We start from the raw sequence: 27,391 nt of genomic DNA, 5'->3' as shown, positions 1-27,391 counted from the left end.
TCTTAAGCAAGTCACGTGTAAAACTATTTTGTGTAAATTATTATTTTATCACAGTTGTCTAACAGCAACACTCCCGCCGCGCAGTAGGTGTCTGATGCGCTGAAACACCTCACAATCATTCTCAAACGATTTCCTACAATCGAGTAGGTAGAAGCTTTGACGAAAAAGATACGACTTTATATCCGTAATTGCGGTTGTAAAAACGTTTTACTGCTCGGAGATTTATCTTTTACGGCTAACTTCATAGTCCTCAGACTCTTAATCATTAGATGATTTTGTATTTCAAAGAAACACCCCTTGAATTCCCGTTGATGCGAGATCATTTCAAGCTGGCGTCGTGGTACCGACTCCTTACTAAATTGTTTTCGACTGCACTGTTTACGAAATATGCTCTTTGTAATTAAGAGCATCCTTTGTCGGAGCAAGGTTTTCTCCATACTGTATTCTAGCAGAGAGTATAATAGCGGAAAAGTGAATTGTTTCCTGGGGAAACCAATTTCTATTCGCACTATAAACCTACCTACCTAATTGAATAGTACATTTTTGGTTGTGAACTTGTATGTATTTGAAAATGTCGTTTCTATTTCTTTCGACTGTTTTGCGATTATTCTACTTTAGAAATTCAAATGAAAACAAAACCTGTATAATAATATGTAGACTCTTTCTTTTCTTTACAATTTTTGCAATATTTAAACATCTAAAATCTTTGTTGTATTGCAGCTAAATTTAAGACTTGATGAAATAAAAGAAAAATTTTAAATTTTCCAGTTAGGAAATACTGAGAAAGTAAAAATTGTATTAAAATGTAAAATACAATCGACATGCGTAGTGTCAGTCTGTTCCGCAGGTACTACCTTCTGTAATCGCGATCACGACGCGTCGCCGGCAGCGCCGTCACCGCCGCGCCGACACGATTCAATTGCCCACTGGAGTGACGTTGCGACCGACACCTTCCAACCAACTTTTGAGCGTATTAGATTCATATTCATTTATTTCAGAAACAATTTCGACCGATTCGAATGATTTTGACCGCAACTCCGCCTACCGAAAAACGAAAACTGACCGACTAATAGTTCACTGACTATCTTGTTAAACAACCTGACCCTGTGTGTTGTGGGGGAGAAATCTAAGTATACCAGCTTTTAAGTTGACCAAGTCAATGAATGACATCGAAAAAAACCGTATTAAACTGGAGCAATAGTATTTGCGTAATACTAATAATACAAACATGCAAAAGGATTGAACTTACGACAATCACATTTTTGACTTATCCTCTTTTTGGCATCATTCAAGTACAAACATCGATCAAACACAATTTTATTTTTATGTTCATTGAACGAAGATTGAAATAGCTATCATTTTAATGCAAAAATGTTCGCACATACCCGCCATGTTCATTATCATTGTTGAAGCCGCTTATCAAATTCCGTAGCCAAGAACGAATCGCCATACATACTATAATATCTGTGATATTTTAATAACGGATATCAACATTAAGATCGAGGCAGAAGAATAGACCGGTACAGGGATATTTAGGGACATTTAAATATATATTAAGATCCCTGCATGATAGTGATTAAAGCATTACGCAATCATCTGATCTGAAAACTGAAAAAATTTAGTCTACTCCGAAAAAAAGGTGCGGCTTTAGTGATAATGTTAGTTTTATAGAAGATTCACATAGAGAATCGTCCCCTCGCCCGTGACTGCTGAAACTCGTTTTAAAACACGACAGTGGAATCATTCTTCATCTTGAGAAGTAATAACTGAAAAGCGTGCCGCACCTCGGGAGCAAAGTTTTTTTTATTAAAGTCTCGATTGTCGCCGACCAGCAGCTCTCTCTCCAGTCCGATGCTTTGCCGATACGTCTCCGTTAAGTGCTATTGATGATCGCTTTAAGATGGTTTTTATGTTGGTATTTAATGTAAGTTTTATCTATAATTTAACAAGTTTATTGGAATGAGTTTTGCTGTAGTGTATTTTTCTTTTTTAATTTTTTATGACTTCTATTAACGGTAAGTTGAGAAATTTCATGGATGAATTGTAAACGTTATAGCGTACAGGAAAAATGGGAACTTTTTGTAGCAAACACTAATCAAACAAAAAAAGAGATAAGTACATATTTAAGTACCAGACAAAGTAATCGCAAATTTCAATCGAAATTACAACGCTTCAGACAAGTTTGTGCTATTAGCTGTCAAATGTGAAGAGTAGATACGTTTCAATTTTACATTTGACAGTTAAAATATTTTAAGTGTTATTTACTCCCACGCTGTAACAGGGACGACAGCTAAAGAAAATTTTAAAAGTTACTTTTATACAGTAAGCCCGCGAGCTGGTGCGTACGTCATGATGTGGGATTGTTTGTGATACCCATATCGTTTATCATTTCAGTCGTCACCGGCGGCTACTGTGTGGACAGTGGACACCTGTCTAGTCCCACGTCTGGGATTATCAGGATTTTTCGGGATCAACCGCCAACACACAAAAATTTGTCATCGTCAAAACTTTTTCCGACAACACTTGGCGAAGCGCATAACTTCTTAATAAGTGACGACATAATGTTGATAAATTGTTAGAGTTAACAGAGTTGTCGTCACTGCGGATATGAGTTCCTGGAGGCAATCTCTCGCGTGTTTGGACTTTGATTAGTTCTTTGACACTTTCGGGCAATCACTGATCTTTAGTTATCGATTTTATGAAACCAAATCGTATTCAGTCGTTTTCAGAATATGATGGTCGTATTTCAATGGATCATACAAACTTTGACAAATGAAAGCAGGTATTACGGTTCAAAGTTTTCCTGAATTGCTTACTTCCGTACTTTTTTCCAAAAATCAATACCTTAATTAAGATTCAATTTTAATCACAAGATGGAGTGTCGCCGTGTTTTACGGAGCGGTTGGTTATTACGTTTTGTGCTTGGAGATAATTGGTGGCGTCCATTACGAGCGCTGTCGATCGCGAATTGATTCGGGGCCGGGCCCGGCCGGCGGTAAATCTAATATAACAGCGTGACTGACTGGATGACAGATCTATCGACGCACAGCTCTAGGCAATTGACAGATCAGACTTAAATTTGGTGAAATTGGCATCCGTGAATAAATTATATGTAGACTTTGCGTCCCAGTTGGTCTTGAACCAGAAAAATAGATTTCATGCTGCTTTACACTCTTTTTTAGTGTTTTGTTTGTTTGTAATATCTTTATTGCACAGAAATTTACACAGGTACAAGACATAGAAGGTACATAACAGTAGTGAATATAGAAATCGCAATATCAAGATTCCTGTGATAATTAAATTAGGGCTTTGTCTGTCCAGGAAGAGATAATGGTATGAGAATATTAATAAAGAAACTGTAAACAGTAAGGATACGCTTATGTCATAAATAACGTACAAACAATGCCAAAGATAAAAAAAATATTGTGAATCAAGTAGATAATATAAAACTTTACTTACAACTATAATGTGTTTCTTTGTAATGAGTGCTTGGCAAGGTTTATAATGGTTTGTAACGAGTCCCCGCAGCTCCCCGCCGCTCCCCGCGCCCGACACTGTTATCACTTTTGTTTCCTAACGACGTTTTTATAAAGGTGTAGCTTTAAGGTCGGCCCCTTTCCGGACGTGCTCGTCATACTCGATTTTTAATCTCTTTGCAGACACTTTTACGGCGTTTCAGACTCATTCTGATGAAAATAGAACAGCGGGAAGTGCGAATGGAGGTCATCCAGTGCCCTACAACTTCTGTTTCATTTCTGAGCTTGCTTTGTAGAAACTAGCGCAGCGTTTGCTTTAAGTGTTTTTTTTTTCAATGAGTTTCATGCCATCGATTATTTTCTATGAAATTTAAAGGCTACCTAACGGACTAAAAATTAAATAAATTGTTTGACCTATACCTAATGTAATTAATTCCGCGGTTAAAAGTTACTATAGGTATTGATACATTTTATAGGATGCCTTCAGACTCTGTTTACTATTTTTGGAATCATTTAAAGCGTCATAAACAGTAACTGCCAGAAAAGTGTTATATAGGTCGCAGGGCAGGGCCGAGCCGTAGTAGCCCAATCCAACGTTAGTCCCTCGGGAGCAGCCACATCAAAATAAACAGAACTGAATAAAAAATGTTACGAGCGAGTTACGGCCGCCCCGACCGCTGCGTCATAAGGTTCTTTACCGACTTTGAAACGATCATCTCTTTTAAATTATTTATGCAACTGTAGCGGCTATCGGCTTCTTAATTTTATTGCGAGCTGTGTGTGTGAAAACCTCCATGGAACCTCCATTATATCAGGAATAAACTTGTTAACTTTCTTAACATCCAATCTAATTAGATGTTATAAGTCATGGTATCTACTATCCACTTGTGCGTTCAGAGACATTCAAGTACTTTTTCGGTTTACATTTTCAGGTATCGTGGTAATGAAATAATGATGATTTCATTATTCCTTTGCTTAGTTTAGAATTTACTAATAAAACAGTGGCCGGAAAATAGAAGAGTCTGCGTAGAGGTTACTCAATTACTGGAAGGCTTCTACTTTGGACGGATCTGCCGATAATGGAGCAGGATGTAGCGGGAGGGGAGCGGAGCGGGGCGATCACCTGACCGGATTTCTTTGTCTCTTTTGTTACCTATTTTACTTGTGGCTTACATCTCAATTTGGAATTTGACTTATCAGTTTTGTTCGTTATGCATTTTAGGGATATCTATAATATAAACTATAGAAAAAATAAGAATTATAAAAAAGAAGAAAAGGATTTTGACCAAATAAAGCAAAAAGGTAACGTTACAACATACCAACAAATAAAAAAATTAACAAAGAAAAGAGATGCATGGAGGAAGCTGCACTTACTCCGCCTACAAGAGAGCTTTTAAAAGGACAAGATCTACTTATCTACTCTAGTACAACATTGCATACTTTTGTACGGAAATTACGTGAAACTTCTTTCATAAAACTGCTTTCACTCCAGAATCGTTGTCATTGGTGGACTAGAGGTTGCTCCCCATAGGAAGGCGTCATCTTGTCTAACGCCAGGAGGATGGTGATTACTGCTTATGCTATTAGATTTACTAACACGCGGCAGCCCTAGCTGGAGCGTCGGAGATCCTCCGGGAATGGTCGTCATTGCCGTAATTGTCGGCGTCTGAACCGTGGCGTGTGGCGTGTGGCGTGCACGGTGGAGCTAATGCAGCTGAAATGCCTCCGAAATGTGTGCAATCGACCGTTGATTATCAACTGTTTCGTTTCTAATTATAATTGTTTCTGTGATAGATGTCACATGTTGTCTTGTCATTAGTTTATTTTAATGTCATATGTCCACTATTTCAAAGCCATTAGTGTCAGCACTGTGGCGTCGTTTTGGCAAATATTTTCCCACATTTGTTCCATACGAGTATACGTTAATAATTTGGTTTATTTCACTTTGATCACTTGGGGTTTTCTCTATTTTACTATTAATCGTAAAATAATCATGCAAAGTAGAATCATCTGACTGAGCGCAGTAATCTAAACCGATCCATCTTTCAAATTAATGTAAATGGCACATGATCGAAAAAAAATATAAAAAAGAATTACCTTATATCCAAGTGCTACAAAAAGGCACTTTGCTTACGAGCCTGTTTCTTATGTAGATATAAGTTACGACCCTGAAATAGGACGTGTTACGTTATTCAGCAACATCGCACTTTGTACAAAATATAGCTCTCTAACCGCCAGCGCTTGCTACAATATACAAAGTGCCAACATATCAATTCTCCAAAGACGCACTATTCAGAACTCCATCTATGATATCAGTCGCTCACAGTGCTAACACACTTGTATTGGTCCGGCGGCCGGGCCGGTTGTCGGCGGCCGGACGGTGCCGGACACCAGCAGGACGGCGCGCGATCTTATCGCACGTCCGGCCGGCGTCGAACATTTCAGTTTAACTATTTCTAGTACTACTATATAGTCTGCGGTTTAACTAACATAACTTTGTACCGCGCGGCAAAACAATATGGCAATGTTTAAACCTATATTATCCTATCGGAAAACTAAGTTTATGGCTTATTAAAGTTTAGCAAATGATTTCCGAATGTTGCTAGTCTTAAATATATAACGAAGAATCTGAACAATCTTCATTTTGAATGGATGCAATGGAAGCACAATGTGGTATTTTATTTGGTTTGCCTGAGTGCTGAAAAAAATGCCACGTATGTTCAAACGCCGCGTTAGTTTTTGTATCAATTTTGACCAATATTATTATCATAGTGAAATCCCGAACGTAAAATCATTTTAAAACATTATTTCACACAAATTAACCTGAAGATCAAGAGTAGCGATCGGCTTGTTTAAAAGCGGTTCTTTAGCGCAGAGTCAAAGTGGACGAGTGTAAACACGGGCCCGGCTCGACCGAGCAATCGCCGGCAGCAACAGGTCCCCCCCTCCCCCTTCCCACTTCCTTAACCCCTCACAACTCCCGCTAGTGTTCCTGAACAAGCCCGCTGGTGTCGCTCCCTTTCATTTCAGGTTACAGCGATAAGTGATAAGGTGTCGCCTACTTCAACAATTTATTGTCCCGTTCAATACTCACTCGTTTCAAAAGTATATAGTTCCGGTGAAATGAGTTTAACAGCAGTCTTTTTAAATAAGGCAAATGGTGCTGCACCCAATACTATTAATGTAATTACCGGTACTCCATTCCCCTGATACTGTTGTGATAGTTTGTCTCCAACCAAATTAAATAGCACTTATGTTATCATGTGTGAACTAGTGCGTGCTTGTTCTATACATATACTAACTATGTCGAATGTATTCGCATGGAGTAGAGGCTATGATTGATGACACTAAATATAGCGTCACATTCCGGACGACACGAGTGACGTTGTAATAAATTTTATCTGATTCATATCTCGTAATGTACCGTCGGAGGGGCAGGCAGGTCGGGGGAAGGGATTTTTTCATACCCTAATAAATTCCCATCTATGCAAATTCGAATAAATCTGGCTTAGTATACCTATAATAAACTAAATATCAATAGGAAAATAACTGGGTTTCATGATGTTGTGCGGCACAGGGTTTCAGGAGCACAAGACCTTCAGTAATTAAGTAGGCTCTTTAATTCTTTAAATATTAAACATACAAAAAAAAATGTGTATGTGCGCCTTTACCTTTGTTATTTCACTTTGTATTTTAATAGGTATTCCATTAATAAGAAATTGTATTGTATTATTGACTAGAACGTAGTAGTAGCAAAGTAGGGCGACTGTAATAACATTATGTAGTTAGGTGGATCATCCGAGAGAGCGCGAGGTGTCCCGGGCGCTGTCCGGGGATGACGGAATTACATTATCGCTTCGGCAGTTCTGTCCGACTGATGAACTTCCCGAATGCTTGTATATTCTTCTAGTTAGTTGTTGTAGTTCCACTCGTTTACTTATAATCTATATTCACCTTATATATTAATACGCCTTCTCGTTGTAACAATTATATTTTTCGAATTTTTACTTTGGGTAAAATGAAAATTCAAAAATTTTACATAATAATAAAACGGTTTCGATATGACATTTAGACCATCTGTTCTAGTCAGTGTCTTGTCTGTGATACCGGAGGTCCCGAGTTCGAATCCCGGCCAGGGCATGTAGAGAAAAGAACTTTTTCTGATTGGCCTGAGTCTCGGATGTTTATCTATATAATTATTAATTATATAATATAGTATCGTTGAGTTAATATCTCGTAACACAAGTCTCGAACTTACTTCGAGGTTAACTCAATCTGTGTGATTTGTCCTGAATATTTATTTATTTATTATTTAATAAAAATATAAGTTTTTTAAATCAACCAACAACGACCACAATAACTCTGTATGAAAATCAACCAATGTTTTATATGAAGTAGCATTAATTAACTTACTCGTATAAACTAATTGGCCAATTTGAAGACCGTATACGAAAAATGAGGTGTCTGTTCATCAACGACCTGGGGCACGCTCAAATTGATAACAAAACTACACAAAATCGAAGTAGGTATAATACCGAGGAATGACGAAGAAAGTTGATCTCAATTGAGTTTAGATAAAACTGAAGAAAGAGAGAGTACCCTATCTAAAGAAACATTCTTAAGAAACCACGAAGTATAACGAACCATAGTGACACTGGTCACTGGTGTGACAAAATGATGTGACTATGAATCGGTAGTGCCTTTTGTGCAAAATAGCAAATAAAGCGACCTACTTTCCGAAAGCATTAAATATTTTCAATCTCGAGTTTATTCCGGTGGAGTGTTAATTAATTAACAGTTATGTTTCCACCCGGCCACTCCACGCGGCTCCCGCGGGATTTGCATTTTAACGCGAGGATGCAATTAGTGAAAGAATGAACGCAGCCGAGAGCGGAATGAAAACTGGAGGCGATTATAGTGATAGTAGGTGACTGGGTTTGAGAGTTCTCAGAGAGATCCAGCGCTGGCATCGGCGTCAAACGAGGCGGTCAATATTTACATCCCCTCACTGAATCGTTAGCTTTGAACAGAATAGTTTCTGACAGTTCCAAGCAGAAAGCATTTCTTGTTAAGTTTCCTTGCTCGACGATAGTCGACTTGATTTTTTTGTAACAACAGCACTGAGTTACTTCTATGCCAAACGAAAAGTGTTTATCCGTTTTGAAGGTTATTATTAAATTTATGGAAAAATTCCAAGCACGTCTTCTCAACAGAAAACGTAATTCAATCGGTTGGAAAAGAGCGATTGGAAATGCAGTCAGAAATGAGCTATGCTGAGAGTGACAGAGGCAACAAGACTACAAAATATTGATATTAAAGTTATTCAACAGTTTGGGATTATTTTAGACGATGAACTATGTAATTATGTATTTATTCGTTAACTGCTCATACTTTTGTAACAAGTAAACGTTTTAATTATCGTATGAATGGCTCACAGCGGGCGCCCACTCCTCCCGAGCTGTATCCGCGTACATTTTTAGCTAGAACGACGCGATACTCCGTGTTATGATGTTTTCATTGGCCGTATCCGTCTGTTACTAGCGACGCTATGACCGTATAAACATGCTTCTAACAACCAGAGATTGGATGCTCTGCCGAGAACAATTTGAGTTGGGAACTTGTTGGAATTCTTCGGAAAGTAATTTGCCGAGCGCCACGTGCCCGGCTCATTGTTCACGAGGAAGGAAATTATGGAAAAACACATTAGTGACAGTATCCTAATAATAGTTGTTATAATACATGGTAATTAATGGTGTAGAATCTTTAATTTAATTTCACTTAAGAATGTTTTCAAAATACTGGCTTAATACTAATAATAACTTCAATTTGCTTAACTTTACAAAAAAAGAAGAACCGACTTTACTAGAACCTACCGATAGTAATATTCATCAAGATTCCACAATAAATAATAAACGTAACATCAAATTCTCTAGTGTATTAGTTATTAACACATTTCATATAAATAAAATGTTCTTTCTTTCTTTTTAAGTTTACAAAATTGTAAAACAGCTAAATTTAAGGGCCAGATAGCGGGTTTACGACGTCGCCGGCACTGAGCGGTATCTCAAGCTCCTGAAAGTTCTCGTAAAGCTTTCTCAGCGGAAGCTCTCTGAGCGACCTGCTCTAACGCATCACGTCTCCTCAAATGCTTTGGCAACAATGTGCAATACTGAATATAATATGATTTTTCTTACGATCCTTAAACTCATTTCGACTGTTTTTTTACCTTTATTACTAAACTATATACTCAATTTAATATCTAGGAAACCTCCAAATTAACAAGAACACGTAAATCTATCATGCAATAAAACTATGTACATTATAAATATACAAGATAGTACTCCAATCGGCGACGCGAATTACATTTGAAACAAAACAAGTGTCACTGAACCCTTCAAATCTAAAATAGCAACGTTCTTCGTTTGGCGCGAACGTTCCCAGTTCCCAGTGCCGACCTCTGATAGGGCACTGCACGTATACTGTTTCGGGTTTATTTAATTACAAAATGCTGCGAAAGCGTTCATTAGAATGCGTCCCGCGGCGCGTCCTCGCTCGCTGGCTGCGCGATTTTATTGCCATCACACGGAGATACGGCGGAGCTGCGCATACAAAGTACGAGTACATATTAAGTCGCACCAATTTCATGGTTGTTTCTCACTTCAGCCCGCTTATAGTGCATGCACTGCTGCATAAGGTAACACGTAGTAGGTAAATTGCTAGAATTTATTTATCTCTAAATAGTGTTGATATTTATATGAGGATTCGTAAATTTCTGGAATTAAATAACTCGTATATCTCTGAATAGAGCAAATATTAGATTTTCTATTGAGCAATTGACGGACAAGAAAAAATTGGATTAGTACATTTGTCAATACAAAAAGATTACATCCAATGGGAATGTTATTACCTAACTTTTTGAATTTTTTTACATATAAATTTTAAGCAACACACATACGAGTAGCTTTTATTGAGAGTAGGTCGCAGCGAGCGCACGCCGCGGTCTCGCGAGGACCACCAGTCTCTGCGAGCTCCCGCGGGGCGCCGCGGCGGTGTTCCGCCAATGTCCCTGTTATCTCATTTACTCTCCAACGCTCAGGTACCGCACCTATTTCAGTAAGAGCGGTTAAAGACGCTATTTATACAGGGATCAATGATAAATCGAATTAAACTTCGTCTTTGATTCGACAGCTATCAAAAATTCACGAATTAGGCAGAATTTTAGCAGTAACTTAATTAACATTTGTAAGATTGGGAGGAAAATCAAATGAACCTTTAATGCCGTAATATTACTCAGAAGTCTAAAAACGGTTTGGTGATTGAGCGTGCAGCTTTAATATCAATATCATGTTTTATGTTCGCTGTAAACGTAAGAGAGGGATATTTAATGTTCATTGAACCTACCACTGTTTACATACTCTCAATAATAAATCTAATTATTTTCTGTTTTAAAATCATTAGGTTTGTCGGTCCGCTGTGACTCTTATATTGAAATTAATTAATTTGAATAAATGATACCGACTGTGACCAGCTCAGTCAGAAAGGCAATTTCACTACTGTGCCAGGCCCAGGAATACTGACCACAACTATACTTCAAGAGAAACCGTTTTTTAAAATAAGGCAGCCGAACACCATGCAAATTGTAGAAGAAATTCTTGTAAAATCTTGGCGTCGGCAATAGAAACATTTCATGATGAAACACAGAGAATCGCAGGCAGTACGTCAAGATAAGGCAGACGGGATTTGATAGCCTGCCGTATAAATCATATAATAGAACACTGCTGCTAGACCGCTATTAAAATAACATGGCCAGCCACAAACTCGGCAGGTATTGTATCGGACCGCCGCTATAATGCAGCTCTCATAAATTGAAATGGCGGGGCGGTAGTACAGTCGTTACGAGCCGAGTGTTATTTTTAATTAAGCCGCGTAATTCTGACCTGTCTCCTGTAATAGACAATCTGTTTTTATTCTGGTTTAGCAAATAACAACGGGTCGCCACGCGCCGGCCGGTTCGGGAAAGATCCGCTCATTAAAACAAGAACTCGGACGAATCGTTCACAGTTTTTTTATCAAATATTATTGTTATTATGAGGAAAGAAAATGTTGGTAATTTATTAGTTGCAAACATTGCCTCGCAAACAAATAATGTTACGTTCTTTCCCAACGATACTCCATTACCTATTATAATGAACAAACAATATTTTGTACGAGTATCAGTAACTTCATAAGAACGTTTGGACCATCGAATTCGGTTTCTTCGGCAGCTACCGAAACCGAAATAAATTCAATTTGTAGGAGACAGAGTTCCGCTCCATGTTTGGGCACAATCCAATGAGCGGCGGCACACTCCTCAGCAGTGAAGCTTGCGATTTAACGTATAATGCGGGCGGATAAACTATCAACTCCTGCCTGGTTTCATGGATTTCAATCTAATGGTTTCGACTAGATTTTTGTAAAAAAATTAACTTAAAGATAAATTAAGTAAACATTACGTACCGTTTTTTTTTTGATTCACAAAAAGAATTGTAAATGCAAACTTGTGAGAGTGACATTAATTGACTGATCACCAAGTGATAATGCCCCATAGAATATATTTCGTGAAAGCCTTTTTTTATAGAACTCTCTCGGCATACTCTAGTGAGTTAGAGCTTAGGGATGATTATTATACACAATTCATTAAATACAAAGGCTTAAGAAAAGCCGAGGACGGAGACCTGACAATTGGTTGAGAATGCAAAGTCCACGAATTAAATTCCCGGCGGTGACGGAATTCGATTCCCGGCTCGGAACGCAAACCTCCCGGGGGCACTCCCGGAATGCGCGAGAGGAAAACTAATAAATTGTATTTTGCATACTTTATGCCTGCCCAAAGATAACCGACACATTTCACAAGGACAGAGCTTACAGACCAACCTCTAAGACAGACTTTAATTTAAGGGTAGGAAGCTATGTAAAAATATTACAAAATAACTTTAGTTAAACAATTCAAGACTTCAACAAAAATGAATAGTATTTAAATTGATTACCTGCTTATTATATTCAAATGTTACCAGCCAGAAATGATTTGTATAGAAGTCAGAGATGTGTATGAGAATGTTGAGGTTTCATGCTAATCAATCACCTTCAAGCTGATGGACTTTGTCTTTGATTTACATACTTTACAAGGCGCCAGTCTGCTGCAATCCTACGAGATTCCGAACTATGTAACATGAATTTTTAATTTTGTGGATATTAGAGAACAAATCTATTCTTATTTCAAAGCGCAGACCACTGGTTAAATGTTATTGATGTTGTCTGAAACTATTAAATCATCTTTGCACTATAAGTTTTAATAATAAAGCATTAAGATAATCTCCTGGCGTGTGGTGTAGCCCACGTTTCGTCGGTAGCACATTGTTTGCTCGCCGTACGCCAGCGTTTATCGCCGCGCGTCAGCGAGCACGTAAATCAACAGTTTATGTTGCGCCCACCACACCGCAGGTTCGTGGCGTTGGTACTGCTCGTAGTTCTATAAAGAACATTATCACCAAGTTTGAAGTCATCACTGTGAAATAGTTGCACGTGTAATCAATGACAATCATCATCATAAACCCTGATGCGTTCATTCTGATTGTGCCTAACCAAGAGGATGGACACAATTTTTTTCAATGTGAGCGTACAATGTACTCGTTCACACGTACCCTTGATCAAGTGGGACAATCTGGTAAAAAGTGAGCCCTTAGCCGACGAGTTTGTATGAAAAATTTAATGAAAGTAGATGAAACAAAAGATGTATGCAGGTTTTTAGAAATAGGACGGATCTAGTCTTTGCCGACCTCTTTGGGAAAATGATATGATCACTGTATACTGTATAAGCACATGTCATCCTATCGTCAGTCCGCCGTACTCGCTCCGAGAAGCTACAAGATAATAATTTTATCCGCGCCTGTTGGCCGACACGGTTCCCTGAGCGGAGCCGCCTGAGCGAAGTTGGCATACGTAGCAGTCCTCACAAAGTTTATTTATCTTATTACTGAATAAAAATTGACTTTACAAATATAAATACTGACTAATGCAAATGGTTAAGTAAAAATTAAGGCTTTTGTTACATAACCTGTCCATTGAATAAGTATGAAATATATCAAACATTTCCCAATGAGATGCACAAAATATGGTGGTGACACTCGAAATGAGCGACCGCCGCCGTCACACGCCGGACGCTACGTGTCGAACCCGCGGCCGCGGCAGACGCGCTCCATTTCCGTTGCGCTGAACGAGACAATACTCGTACATACAAGCGAATCTATAAGTATAAATAGAATAGATTTATTTTCAAAATGGGATACAAGGTACTTATCACATTATGACGTCACATAACTTAAATCTAATTATATCAACTACGCTTCCAAAGCGCATAATGTGGGTTTGGACATTGAAGATGTCAACGACCAGCAAACAAGTTCACACGTACCTCGTGCTTATTGAAGTCGGTAAAAATAAGAAGCTTTTATTTTCCATTTACAAATAAGTAACATTCCCTGAATCATACGGAAGCCGCAATTGAGAACAATCAAAAAGCCTTTGACAATGAAAGCTGGTTATTTCCCGTTCTTCCTCGGCTGGATATGAAAGCTCTCGCTGGTAATAAAGCTCCGAGTCGCGGGTTACTCGTAAATTCAATGCCGAGCTTTCACGGGAATGTTTTTACTTGTTGATATTTATCGGGCATGCGCAGATACGATGAAAAACTGATTAAGATCAATTATCATCAATGCTATCAGACCGACATCGCCCATTGCTCCCGTCGCTTGCACAGTTCATAGCATTAACATTAACACTAACGACATAATTATGATGTTGCTACACAAGGAATGTTGTTTCTTAACGCATCGGTATACGTTCTTTTTTCATTAAATTTTGTTTAACCGCCATAATAATCTTAAGAACTTACTTCTCCTAAATCACATGTATTACAAAATTTATTTCGTATTGCATCTATACCTTTACATTAGAGCATGAACGGAGGAAAGGTTGGCTAATGAAACACTAAATCCACCCAATCTGTACATTACTCGAGTTTCATACAAATCTCCCCTACCCCCTCTCCCCTCTGCCCTGATCCACCTGAACAACGAGCCTACTTTTTACATTTTTGGCGAATTCAAAGCATTTGTTTAGCTTTGTTCCCAGGTCAGAGGCGCCGCGGAGTGACGGCGGCCCGGCGGGAGCGCGGCCGGCGACACCACACCGCTGCTCGTACTGTACTTTGAGCACAAACTCTTGATTACAATTATTTTTATTGCGTTCAAATCTGTAGATTTTATGTTCCCTTTTACTGCTCGTTACTTGTTTCATTTCAATATTAGAAAAACGAACTCAATATAAGAAAGAATTCATCTTCCTTGTTAAAGTTCTCGTAAATAAATATTACTTACATCAATAGTACGATAAATCACACAGGGTATCGTTGCAATACAAATAAATGAATGCTTTATGTAATCTCATGTATTGTGACAGAGGGAACACAGCCCCCTGAAGCGCCATCGAGCTCTTATTTGCGGATAAAAGATTTACTCAACGGTTCAATTCTCTTTGGAGATATTCGGTTTAATTTGGTTTCGGTTTAAGGCACTTAGGGAGCGCATCGCTCGCTTCGGCGGAGCCCCACTAGGTTCCAATTCAATTTAGGTCCCTACATAATTCTATACGTGTGGTCCCTCCTGACTACATTATGTGTGAGAGTACTCGTATATAACTGCTTAGCTGCTGCCATCTCGTTTGCTCTTACGTACAGTGCGAACCAACGAACCGCGTTTGTAGCCCGGGCTCTGCGCAGGCGGTCGAGAGGACAAAGTGTGTGCTCGCAGGCGCGGGCGCAAACAAAAGCCACGTGCTTCTACTTACTGCTAAGTCGACAAACAAAACAGCTCTATTTTATAAATCCAAACTATTTGAGCTTATTTATCAAAAGCCATACGTCTGAACGAAATACGACTGAATATATTCGGGGCAAACTGTACAGATTGAGTTAGCCTCGAAGTAAGTTTGAGACTTGTGTTACGTGATACTAACTGAACGTTACGTAAAACATCCAAGACCCAGGCTGAAGAGATGCCAAGCATCTTCTAGGGTTTGTAGGTTTATAAAGGTAGAAAATAAAAGGAGCGTAAGTTCGTCGTCTCCATTTTTATTTCAGAATATTTTTACATATATAGGGTAAGAAAAGAATAGAAGTATAGAGTATAAAAACAGTTCATTTCGGAAAAATACTCGTACTAAGAACTAGAACTATAACGCGGCCAGTAACGTACCGTTGCGTGTCCACGTCTTACAAATTATTTAGATGGCGCTGTTGCGTTGCCATATTAATATCTCAACCATTCATCTTAATGGGCGCTGTCGATAGACACAGGCCAATCAGAAAACGTTCGTTAGTCATCATTCCCTGCCCAGGATTCGAACCCTCCGGTGCCACAGACAAGCGCACTACTGCTGCGCCACGGAGGCCGTCAATCTTGAATCAATAATGGAACAATATAAAGCTTTTGTCATACTATCTGTAGTATAAGGTATTGGAATAGCTTACAACATTCTCGAACACTGTAGGATTGAATTAAATTTCACGTTATGCCAACAAATAATGATAATTTGGTAATAATCGTAATTAGTATGCTTCGCTCTCTTTATATCCCCGGTCCAATGACATCAACAAAGTGTCATAACAGATCTCCGTGTCCAGCGCGTGTGCGCCATAAACGCGGCGACGACTTTATGACATAATTGGCGATTTCATGAACACGACCTGTCCCGTGGGGTAGGTAGGGGGGGGCGGTGACCTGAACATCACCCCACCATTATCCACATATATCACTCGTTTCATTTGATGAGCAAATATAGCTTCGAAGTATACAGTACAACGTGAAGGGTACTCGTAAAACAAACTGAAAGGGGCCAAAGTCGTAAATAAGATCGATATGTTCACTATCCGGAACTTATTGACAGTTAGGAATAACATGTGCCTCTGCCTGACAACGAAAACAGTATGCATATACTTCAAGATTACCTCAGTACCCTATAGCAGCTTTGGATAGCGTTATAAACACAGTCTATAGCGCTATCCAAAGCTCTACCTCCTAGACTTTACCGATTTGCTCAACGTTGTATACGAAAATTTTCATTTAAAGCTTCCGTCAAGCGTTGCGCCCATTGATTTCGAGAAAAACTGTAAATCAACAATGACTCGGTCGCGCTCAGTACCAACGCCATCGCTTGTGCTATGAATCGCCATAAATGAAAATAAAAGTCATTCGTTGCACAATTTCGTTGAACAACTAGTTCTAAGTAAACATACATACATAAAGTCTACATTGTTATCTTAATCTTTGTCAATGGTAAAATTTCAAGTTTTATTACCCGACTAGAATCTGGTATCTCTTTCTCTTTTTTTCGTATGACAGTTGCACATTTTTCCGGCTTTTTTATATTAGAGTAAGTTACTTTTACTTTGTATTATAAAGGGCCTCCAGTGAAACAAAAGGATGTTCATACATTATGTAAAGTCTAAAGTCTTCTAAAGAACTCAGTTTTACTTTTACAAAAGACATAAGCGGTAAGATATTACATTTCAAAAACTCTAGTTTTCAGCGCACTATTAAGTAATGGGTGTCCATTAATAGATCGCGTTGTGTTTAAATTGATCTGCACCACACAGCCCGCACGCTGGGCCCTCCGGCAACAGAGGCTTATTTAATTTGCCGCCTAAACAAATAGTTCCACAGGAGGAGTTATCAGCTCCGGAATCAAACACGACCTTCAGTAAACGTCGATGCCGGGATCCAGATACACGGCATTACCATTTAAATAGAAAACGCAGATTGTGTGGCGCGGGAGCTCTCATGTGCCATTTCCAATGAAATTGTATATGTAACATCTTGTGAATTTCATAGCAGTCGTTGGCGAGATATTTGAGCATTTGAAGATACTCTTACTTTGACAATAATCAAAAGAAGTGTAGTAACATATAATACAATAGTAACCCTTTGCTGTATCAAGATCCTTTCAGCACATCCACTGGAAATACAAGGCGTGGTGCTATTCTAATGTGCCGGAAGCCACACGATAATTAAAATCACGTCAAACATTACTACATAACTATAACTACTTCCGCTTCAAAGCGCAAGTGTAGAAGACAGCGGGGAACATCTTTACTTTACTGTTATCATCAACGATGTCAATTTACAAATTGATTTTCTATCTACCCTCATCATAGAATACATGTATACTCGTATAATAACAGGCGATGAGCAGCACGCAGTGAGGAGCGCGGTGCGGCCCAGTCGGCCATGGAGGACGAGGAGCGGATAGCGCGCGACGCGGCCGCCTGCGAGCGCGCCAACAACCGCTCGGCGCCGCCGCCCGGCCCGCACTGCCCCGGCGTCTTCGACTCCTGGCTGTGCTGGCCGCCCACCCCTGCCAACACGACGGCCTATGCTTATTGCCCCGACTTTGTTCCGGGATTCAGCCCAGAATGTGAGTCTCCGGTTATTTGCTTTTGAGTCCATTCCGATAATACTTTTTATCTAATAACCGTTGTGTTGCACAGGATATTTTGTAATTAGCAGCTCTTCCTTTAGACTTTGCCCTCGTAAGAATTCATTATTCATAATGGTCTGATCTTCATGTAGGCTTCTATCTTCAGGGCTTAATACGTTCACAGCCTTGATTCAATAAATATTGTGATGTTTCATTTTATTGCATGCAGATCGTTATCATCAGCAAAAATGCTGATTCTCTGGTTACAGTACAAGCTCACAAGGAATGCACGACAGACGGCACCTGGTGGCGACACCCGGAGACCAACCGCGTGTGGTCCAACTACACCACCTGCGTCAAACCAGAAGACGTGAGTAGAAAATTAAAAAAAATAAACCAACCATTCATTATTTTATTTCTGTTTTGGTTCGACGACCATGTGTACCACCATGTGTATGCACTCCGCTTTACCTATACCTACGTGGCCGGGATGCAGCATATGCAGGGGTATGCAGTAAGGATGTAACTCTATACTGCATGTTGTTCTTGCAGGACGTGAGCGACATCATCGCGGTGTACGAGGCGGGCTACAGCGTGTCGCTGGTCGCGCTGCTGCTGTCGCTCTGCATCCTCTCCTACTTCAAGTGAGGATCACGGTCCCACTCTCGCACACCCAGCGCTTTCTTACACACATCACGTTTTATTGTCCGCAATGCATAGAGAGGGATCTTAAGTACAAGTACACTGCAGATTATTATTTTTATTTCACGTTGAGTGCTAAACTTGAAAACTATTATTTTCATCAGAAACGACTTGTTCTTTATGATTCATAAAAGTAACCCATATTTTCATATCTATTTCAGGAGTCTGAGATGCGCGCGCATCACGGTGCACATGAACCTCTTTGCTTCGTTCGCGTTCAACAATGCGCTGTGGCTGGCGTGGTACGCGCTCGTGGTGCGCGCGCCCGACACGCTGACCGCCTCGCCGGCCTGGTGCCGAGCGCTGAATGCGACCCTACAATACGCTTTATTAACCAACTACACGTGGATGCTTTGCGAAGGACTGTACCTTCACACGGTGCTCGTCAGCGCGTTCGTGTCTGAGCGGAGGCTGGTGCGCGCGCTGCTGGTCGCCGGCTGGCTGCTGCCGGTCCCGTCGGCGGCGGTCCACGCGGCGCGGCGCGCGGCCGCCGGCGAGCAGGTGTGCTGGATGGACGAGGGCGCGCCGCGGCCGGAGCTGGCGGTGCTGGTGTGCGCGGCCGTGCTGCTCAACCTCGGCTTCCTGTGCAACATCGTGCGCGTGCTGTGCACCAAGCTGCGCGCCGGCGGCGCCATAGGCGGCGGCGCGGGCGGCGCCAGCCGGCCCTCCGCCACCGCCTTACACGCTCTACGGGCCACGTGTCTCCTGGCGCCTCTTCTAGGTTCGTTTTAGGTTATTTATAATAGCAAAAATTTAAATAAAAAGATTTCTACAAGTATAATTAACACATGCAGCTGTATCTGTGGACAGTTTATCCGAGCTCTATTGTCAATTCTACAGAATCTGTTCAAAATATACTTTACTTGAAATCCAGAACAAAAATAGTCTTGTCTATATCATCGATCCATAAAAATTTACCGGCACATTTTTCAGGTTTACAATACTTACTAACCCCATTCCGCCCGCCGAAGACCGCGAGCTGGTGGCTGGTGTACGAGTTGGTGTCAGCGCTGACGACGTCGCTGCAAGGGCTGTGCGTGGCCGTGCTGTACTGCTTCTGCAACGGCGAGGTGCTCGCGCAGCTGCGCCGGCGCTGGCGCGTGCTCACGTTCCGTCCGCGCGCCAACTCCACCACCAACACCACCGTCTCGGTGCGTACGCGCCGCCCGCTGCTTGCATGTGCTCTCTAACATGACGCATTGTTAGTCTAACATATAATATTTGTCACAATATCTTAAACAATAATTACAGGGTGACTTTAAATTCACCTGCATAAATTTAACTGTTAAGTGTACTCATCTAAAGGATATTTAAAAACGTTAAATGAAAAATATCGGTTCATATTTTAAAAAATACGAAAAAAAATAAAAATATCAAAATCCACGATCCTAAATACGTCATATCACTCCGGCCGGCGGAAAAGCGACGCGTAAGATTCAGAGGTCAACGACACAATTCATTCAGCTGGAATGATCTCGACAACTCTGTACTTTACTTGATCTTTATACTAGAAAAATAATTTATTTTTCAGATTTACATGATTGAGATTTACATGTTTAGTTTTAATTTCTTTTTGTAGTATTGGTCTTGAATAAAGCGTGTGACGTAGTTTTTGAGGGTTTTTTAAATGTGAAAATGATGACGTTTAATTTAAATAAAAATAGGCTCAAACGGTTCAGAAGCATGGGCTTCGTCTATGTTTAAAAGGATGCAGTTGTTGTAAATGTCACCCTGTATATAATATACACTTTGGTGACAAGACGTTAAATACCTTTTCATTCTTGCGTCAAAAGAAAACCGTTTATATGATGTCGAAGAATCTATTAACTGTCTTTCTTTCATTTTAGAGTTTAATTCACTTTACTTATATTCTAGCATAATTTTGCTTGTTTTACTTTTTTCCACCTGCAATTTCTTATTATTGCAGTTCGTGCGGTCAGCGGCACCGGGTGCTGGTGAAGACAAAGTTTGACTAGCGGCGGGCGGCGGAGAGGCGGGGGGTGAAGCTGGATGTGACGGCGGAGGGGAGGCGGGCGCGGAGGAGCGCAGGCGCAACAACGACGCGCGACACATCCGCTTCGAGCTCGTCGACAGCGACGACGACGCGCCGCCCGACACCCGCCTGCTGTGAGCGCCCGCTCCCACCCCGCCGCCGCCGCCGCCGCCGCCGCCGCCGCCGCCGCGACGCAATGTGAACAAGACTGAAGTGACAGTAAAACTTGTTGTGAAATATTTATATTTGTTGTTGACCCGTGACGCTCTGTAAATATTATAACTAGTTCAAAATAAGATAATATATTCGCGCAGGTACTTAATAAATTTGGATTACAACGACTTTGTAAATACTAAAGCTTCGTTAGAGGGGAAAAGCGGTGTACCTTTCAATGTATTTGTAGTTCAGCAGAGGATTCCCCGACACAGGGTCGGAGTCTGCGATGCTGTATGTGTTGGCATATTATGTCGTGTAAATGTATGATGTTGTACATAATTTTGTATATTAATAACAATAAAGGTGTTACAAGAACAACAATGAGTCTTTTTATTAAATATTTAAGATATTTCGACTCAGGTGCGCTATCATGACACGTCCTACATTATCATCGACTAAATAGTAGTACTTAGATGGTTTATAAATATAAATGAGTCATGAGATATTAATTACGTTCAGTTGTTCTGTGCAAATATGTTGTACACATCAATGAATGTCACATGTCACCCGGCTGCCACGTGGCTGCATTCGCCTCCATATAAGGTATTGTCAAACATATTAATCATTTGGCTCGCTACCAACGATAGCGTATAAGAGAAATAGCTAAGTCAGTGGATTTGTTATTATATCATGACCCTGATCTACCATTTGTCGTAACTGATTGTTGAGTTATCGCATGTGTGTGCATTTCTCTTTATTCTCTTGGGTGTTGATACGTTCATCTTTAGTTCGTATAGTAGACAGTATTCGTTAAATAGCATGTAATACTTTGCCAATCCCTCACAAAACTACGATTTCATCGATTTATAAAATATGTGACTCAGCCAGTACAAGTGTACAAGCCAATTTTGATTCTTTTTTCAATTTGTTAAGACAGAAGTACTAGTTTTGCTAGTTACCACAATGATGCGTCAGCCGCATTCTGTGAGGTGTGAGTGATAGCGACAACATCTATGACAAGCATTGGCTGCAGTGGCACGCGCAGGGGCATTGTCTCCGTGCTCGGTGCGGTCCGATACATTGGCAACGCATCGAGACAGAATTAACTGCACGCCGATCGCCGCGATATTTATACTGCATCGATCATCGAGCCTTGTATGGTAGCGGGGAATAAAACAACACGTAGTAACAAAATTATAATTAAAGCACATTAACTTACATAAGCTCACTTACATGTAACGCAAGAGCGTGCAGTCTCCGACCGAAATATAAAATAAATACAGTTTCATAAATGATTGTAAAAAAAAATGGCATAGAGAACGCTGAGCTAGAGGTGCCCATCTAGAAGCACTTGCGGTGCACGATGCCGGGGCCCGACTCGTCGTACTCCTGCTTGGAGATCCACATCTGCTGGAAGGTGGACAGAGACGCCAAGATGGAGCCGCCGATCCATACCGAGTACTTACGCTCGGGCGGCGCGATGATCTTGATTTTGATCGTAGATGGCGCCAATGCCGTGATTTCTTTTTGCATTCTGTCAGCGATACCGGGGTACATGGTGGTACCGCCGGATAACACGGTGTTAGCGTACAGGTCTTTACGGATGTCTACGTCGCACTTCATAATAGAGTTGTACACCGTTTCGTGGATACCGCACGACTCCATACCCAGGAACGACGGTTGGAACAGGGCTTCAGGGCAGCGGAACCTCTCATTACCGATCGTGATGACCTGCCCGTCCGGCAGCTCGTAGGACTTCTCGAGTGACGTGGAAGCGGCCGCTGTTTGCATTTCCTGCTCGAAGTCGAGCGCCACATAGCAGAGCTTCTCTTTGATGTCCCGCACGATCTCGCGCTCGGCTGTCGTCGTGAACGAGTAGCCGCGCTCGGTGAGGATTTTCATGAGGTAGTCCGTAAGGTCGCGCCCGGCCAAGTCCAACCGGAGGATGGCATGCGGCAGAGCGTAACCTTCGTAGATGGGGACCGTGTGGGAGACGCCGTCGCCGGAGTCCAGCACGATGCCGGTGGTACGACCGGATGCGTATAGAGACAACACGGCCTGGATCGCCACATACATTGCGGGACAGTTAAACGTCTCGAACATAATCTGCGTCATCTTCTCACGGTTGGCCTTAGGGTTGAGAGGTGCTTCGGTCAGCAGAATGGGGTGTTCCTCAGGTGCGACACGCAATTCGTTGTAGAAAGTGTGATGCCAGATCTTTTCCATGTCATCCCAGTTGGTGATGATGCCGTGCTCGATAGGGTATTTCAGCGTGAGGATACCTCTCTTGCTTTGAGCTTCATCTCCTACGTAAGAGTCTTTCTGACCCATGCCCACCATGACCCCCTGGTGTCGCGGACGGCCCACGATGGACGGGAACACGGCGCGCGGGGCGTCGTCTCCCGCGAACCCCGCCTTGCACATGCCGGACCCATTGTCCACGACAAGCGCGCCCGCATCATCATCACACATGCTTGCTGACTACACCACGCACTCCACACGATATCACTAGTAACCTGAAATGAGACAACGGTACACTTTTTTTACTCTGCTTTTACAACTGCTGCCAATCGTTTCTGTGTAAATATTTCTTAATGATAGTTAGGTTGTTTTGAAGCGAAGCAGCGCCGGAAGCAGACTGAGTTAGTTAGTGTAGCAAAGAAAAGCGGACTCACAGCGCGGTTCGGGCGGCGCGGGGCAGTAGTGGCGGCTGGCGGCGCGCGCGCACGCTATATAGCCGGGGCGGGCGGCGCGCGCGCACCCTACAAGGAGCGCCCCCGCGCCCCGGTGACGCTCGCTGTGCCAGTGACTGCCATTTAAGACCATCATCTCGATGTGATGCTAATTGCATCCACAGTATGTTGACCATGCGTTTCATGGACTAACCTATGAAATTCTGCTAGATAACATGTTTAAGATTCTTTTTTGTTGAGTTTTAGACATAGCCAATGACGACTTTGACTATTTTTTGATTTTCCACATTTATGAATCGCATTTGAATAAATGTTTATATCAAATATATATTTTTTATACCCAACTAAAGTAACATGTACGAAAAAGTGGTTTTACGAATAACACGTTTCGTTTTAGGTAGAATGAGGAGGTAAGGTAATATAAAGAATATCGCACATATTTCATATTAAAAAAAAGAAAAAGGTAATTTACAGGAATAAGCTAAAGAAGCTTCTATTATTACTCCGAATGTTTAAGCAGACTACTGCCATTCGTATGTGTGATTACAGAAGGGTTCCCAGCGCGCATGGCCGCTCTTTCGTAATTCTAGGGTACCTGCCAGCTTTGCGTTGGTAGGTACGGCCCACACGGCCCCCTTTTTTTTCTACACCTATTTTCTTCTATTTTTGTGAAATGGTCCACCAATGCAAAAAATAATACGATCACTCCATCTCTTTCCAATGGATGTCGTAAAAGGCGAAAAAATCTTTTTTTTTAGGCCATGGACTAGCAACCTGTCACTATTTGAATCTCAATTCTATCATTAAGCCAAACAGCTGAACGTGGTCTGAAAACTCTTTCCAAGACTGTTGGCTCTGTCTATCCCGCAAGGGATGTAGACGTGACTTTAAAATGGTCACCCTAATCGACACTGATCGTAAAATAGATTTGACTACAGATCGTTGATCGGAAATAGATTGATTGAGTCGCGCGCCTTCCGCGACCCTCGTCACTAATTATAATGATGCGCCGGCTCGCCGCACTGCTTGCTCTCTCAATGTTTTAAGCCAATAATTAGAAGCAGTACTCTGCTTTTTTTCCTGATTTATGTAGCTAAACAGAAGCTCAGTTTGAAGCATACATTTAAATAACTTAAAATCAATAAGTAATTATTGCGTTGTATTGCATTGCAAGTAATATTTAAGAAGGTTTATCATATGAAATATTGTTAAATTCTTCTTGTCGACGCGAGTGCTGGTCACGTAAGTTAATCAACGTCACGTTGACAAAGTGGTGTGTACACACACGGCACTCCACTCTTTCGATAACAAAAAGTATTTCTTAACCTCTAAGTCTCCGTTTACATTAATTACATTATAAATGAAGAAGGCCGTAACAGAAAAACAAAGCTTATTCAGTTGATTTTGAGGAGTTCTTTGAAATATCTTCCACGCTTATGAACAAAACTTAACCTAATTTGTAACAGACCTGGCGGACACTTAACGCAGTAGGAATTTTTCAAATCGGATTATGAATACCGGAAATATGTCGTGATATACATAAAACAGCATGCTTTTTCTGTTGAATTTTAAGTAAAAAAATTACCCATGTCACTTCCAAAGGTCTTTTCTATATGTACGCCAAATTTCGTGACAATATGTCTAGTAGTTTATGAGTATATTCGTTACAAAAATTCAAATAATTTTTTTCTATGTTATTAACGTGGACTAAGAGTCTGGAGAAAGACCCGATAAAGTACCCGATCGTACTTTTTATTTATGACTTAAAAACTACAGATTATGTGGTATTTGCGAAAAACTGATCTGACTGTCTTTTGTAGGTGGCGGTTGGCAAAACTTGTTTTTCTCAATAGCTGGCGCATTTTTAAATAGAACCTGCTGAAGAAGGTAAAGATAAATATAAAATATGTGTTTCAGGAACTTTCGAAGTTTTCCATTTTATTTAATTTCTTTTTTACTGTTTAATTACGCGAAAGTACGGACAAAAGCATGTAGAAATGTTTGATAGGATTTTTACAGCGAATAATTATTTTATTTACTAAGTACAAAGTACATATATATAAGTGTGTGGGATAACGAATGGACTGTATTTGAAAAAATAATAGTTTAAAAAAAAACTAAAAAACTACGCTTTTATTGCTAATCGAACTAAAAAATAGAAAATAAAAATTAATGACAAAGGAATTATAAAACAGTACAGTAATACCCCGACTTACGCTACCTCGACTTACGCGAATTCGGAGTTACGCGATTTAATTTTCTCGTCTATTCGTTTTCTGTTTGAACGTCGCGTAGTCAAGGTAAAGCGTCGGCGTTTGTTTCTGACTCCTCCCGCCTGCATTATTATTCGTTCAGTTAACAACAGGCACAGACGTGTAGTGCGGAATCGGCGCGTAGGTACATAAGTTACGATTTTGTGTTTTTTTGTGCGTTGTGCGACGACCTGAGATATTTACTAAGTACTATGGCATCCAAACGAAGTAGAACCGACTCTTTTCACTTGGTAGAAAAATAAATTTAGAAGTGGATAGTGATGATGTTCAAGAGCTGTTGAATTCATACAATGAGGAGCTTACAATTGAAGAGCTCATGACAATGCGTGAACAAGAGGAAGAAATTGATAAACATGATTCTTTGGATCCAGTTCAATTAGAAGATCAAATGACAGTTGGAAACTTGACAGAAGCCCTCAGTTCGATTGAAAAAGGGTTAACAATTTTGGAAAACATAGACTCCAATGAAGAGCGCATCTTTGTTACAAAACATAGAATAAAAAAATTACTAGGATGCTACGAGGAGATATTACGGGAGAAGAAAAAATCATTGACTCGTCAGACGACTTTGTTACAATTTATGAAACCTTCTACATCAAAATAACTTCGGATTGTGTTTATACACTCTATTAATATAGTTTGTCATATTATCTAAAATTAGATACTAATTATTTCCTAAATTATTGTTTTATTTAGTCTCCAGTCCCAATTAAATATACTTTGTATGTCTTTATATGCAAAATTGTACCCCGACTTACGCGAATTCGACTTACGCGGATAGCGCTCAGTCCCACCTATCGCGTAAGTCCGAGGTATTACTGTAGTAGCAAGTCGAACAATCAGTTATAGTCGATTACCTCCGATTAAAATTAGAACAAAATTAAATTTATAAACAAAACAATTTAAATCGGAGTAAAAAGCGTGGGGTGCATTTTACTTCATTTTCATAACACTCTTGTCATAAATATATGCTAATAGAATGATTTCAATATTTACTACATCAAGCACCCCACGCTTTTTACTCCGATTTAAATTATTTTGTTTATATAATTATACACATAAAATAGCTCAGAGATATATTAACACAATCAAAACGAGATGCAAAGTTTCAGTTTGGTTTTTTCAATTCATTTTTGTTAATTATAATCTACTCGATAATTGATGATTAAAATTATTTTGATCACGATAAATTCCCTCTTTACTTCCGAAAGTTTTGTTTCGTAAAATAATTTCAAAGTTTATGTTCTGATTAAATTATTGTAATTATAATCTATGAAAAGCGTTTATAAATCGAAGTTGTCATCAAACATCTTATATAAATGTCAAATAGAGTAAATCTACGTGTATGAGGCTTATTAGTATTCACGCAAGTTCAAAAGAGTAAGTCGTAAACTCCAGAACTCGCTATGAGTAACTCCGAGAGTGCAGGCATGCGCGCGCAGATCGCGTGCTAGCTCTGTCTTTCTTACTCTCCTACGAAGGATCTAAAAATGAATTTATTAATCCTGGCAGTTTTAATAAGGATAATGAGAAACTCTTATCAAAATATTGCATTGTCATCGGTCCTTGATACGTGTGCAAAGTTCC

The 27,391-nt window shown here is 40.3% G+C and overlaps 2 protein-coding genes across 2 annotated transcripts in view; one reads left to right on the top strand and one right to left on the bottom strand.

Moving 5' to 3' along the window:
- The window catches only part of LOC106142320 (calcitonin gene-related peptide type 1 receptor), a 62,287-nt gene extending 41,082 nt beyond the window's left edge, over window positions 1-21,205 (top strand). Inside the window, exons 3-8 of the mRNA XM_013344041.2 lie at window positions 17,752-17,984; window positions 18,257-18,357; window positions 18,540-18,631; window positions 18,851-19,410; window positions 19,623-19,840; window positions 20,617-21,205. Of these exons, the coding sequence (XP_013199495.1) occupies window positions 17,798-17,984; window positions 18,257-18,357; window positions 18,540-18,631; window positions 18,851-19,410; window positions 19,623-19,840; window positions 20,617-20,661 (1,203 nt within the window). The 5' untranslated portion in view covers window positions 17,752-17,797 and the 3' untranslated portion in view covers window positions 20,662-21,205. The remainder of the gene's footprint in view (window positions 1-17,751; window positions 17,985-18,256; window positions 18,358-18,539; window positions 18,632-18,850; window positions 19,411-19,622; window positions 19,841-20,616) is intronic.
- Window positions 21,206-22,067: 862 nt separating this feature from the next.
- LOC106142323 (actin, muscle-type A2) lies at window positions 22,068-23,531 on the bottom strand. The gene is made up of 2 exons (XM_013344043.2): window positions 23,514-23,531; window positions 22,068-23,354 (listed from the first exon to the last, which is right to left on the bottom strand). The coding sequence occupies exon 2, from the start codon at window positions 23,308-23,310 to the stop codon at window positions 22,180-22,182; it is 1,131 nt and encodes a 376-aa protein (XP_013199497.1). The 5' UTR covers window positions 23,311-23,354; window positions 23,514-23,531; the 3' UTR covers window positions 22,068-22,179.
- Window positions 23,532-27,391: the final 3,860 nt, after the last annotated feature.

The sequence above is a fragment of the Amyelois transitella genome, chromosome 13 (genome assembly GCF_032362555.1).
Source record: "Amyelois transitella isolate CPQ chromosome 13, ilAmyTran1.1, whole genome shotgun sequence".
In the NCBI taxonomy this organism is placed as follows: Eukaryota; Metazoa; Arthropoda; class Insecta; order Lepidoptera; family Pyralidae; genus Amyelois; species Amyelois transitella.
Note: the sequence above shows the minus strand (reverse complement) of the source record. Positions and strands in the feature narration are given on the sequence as shown.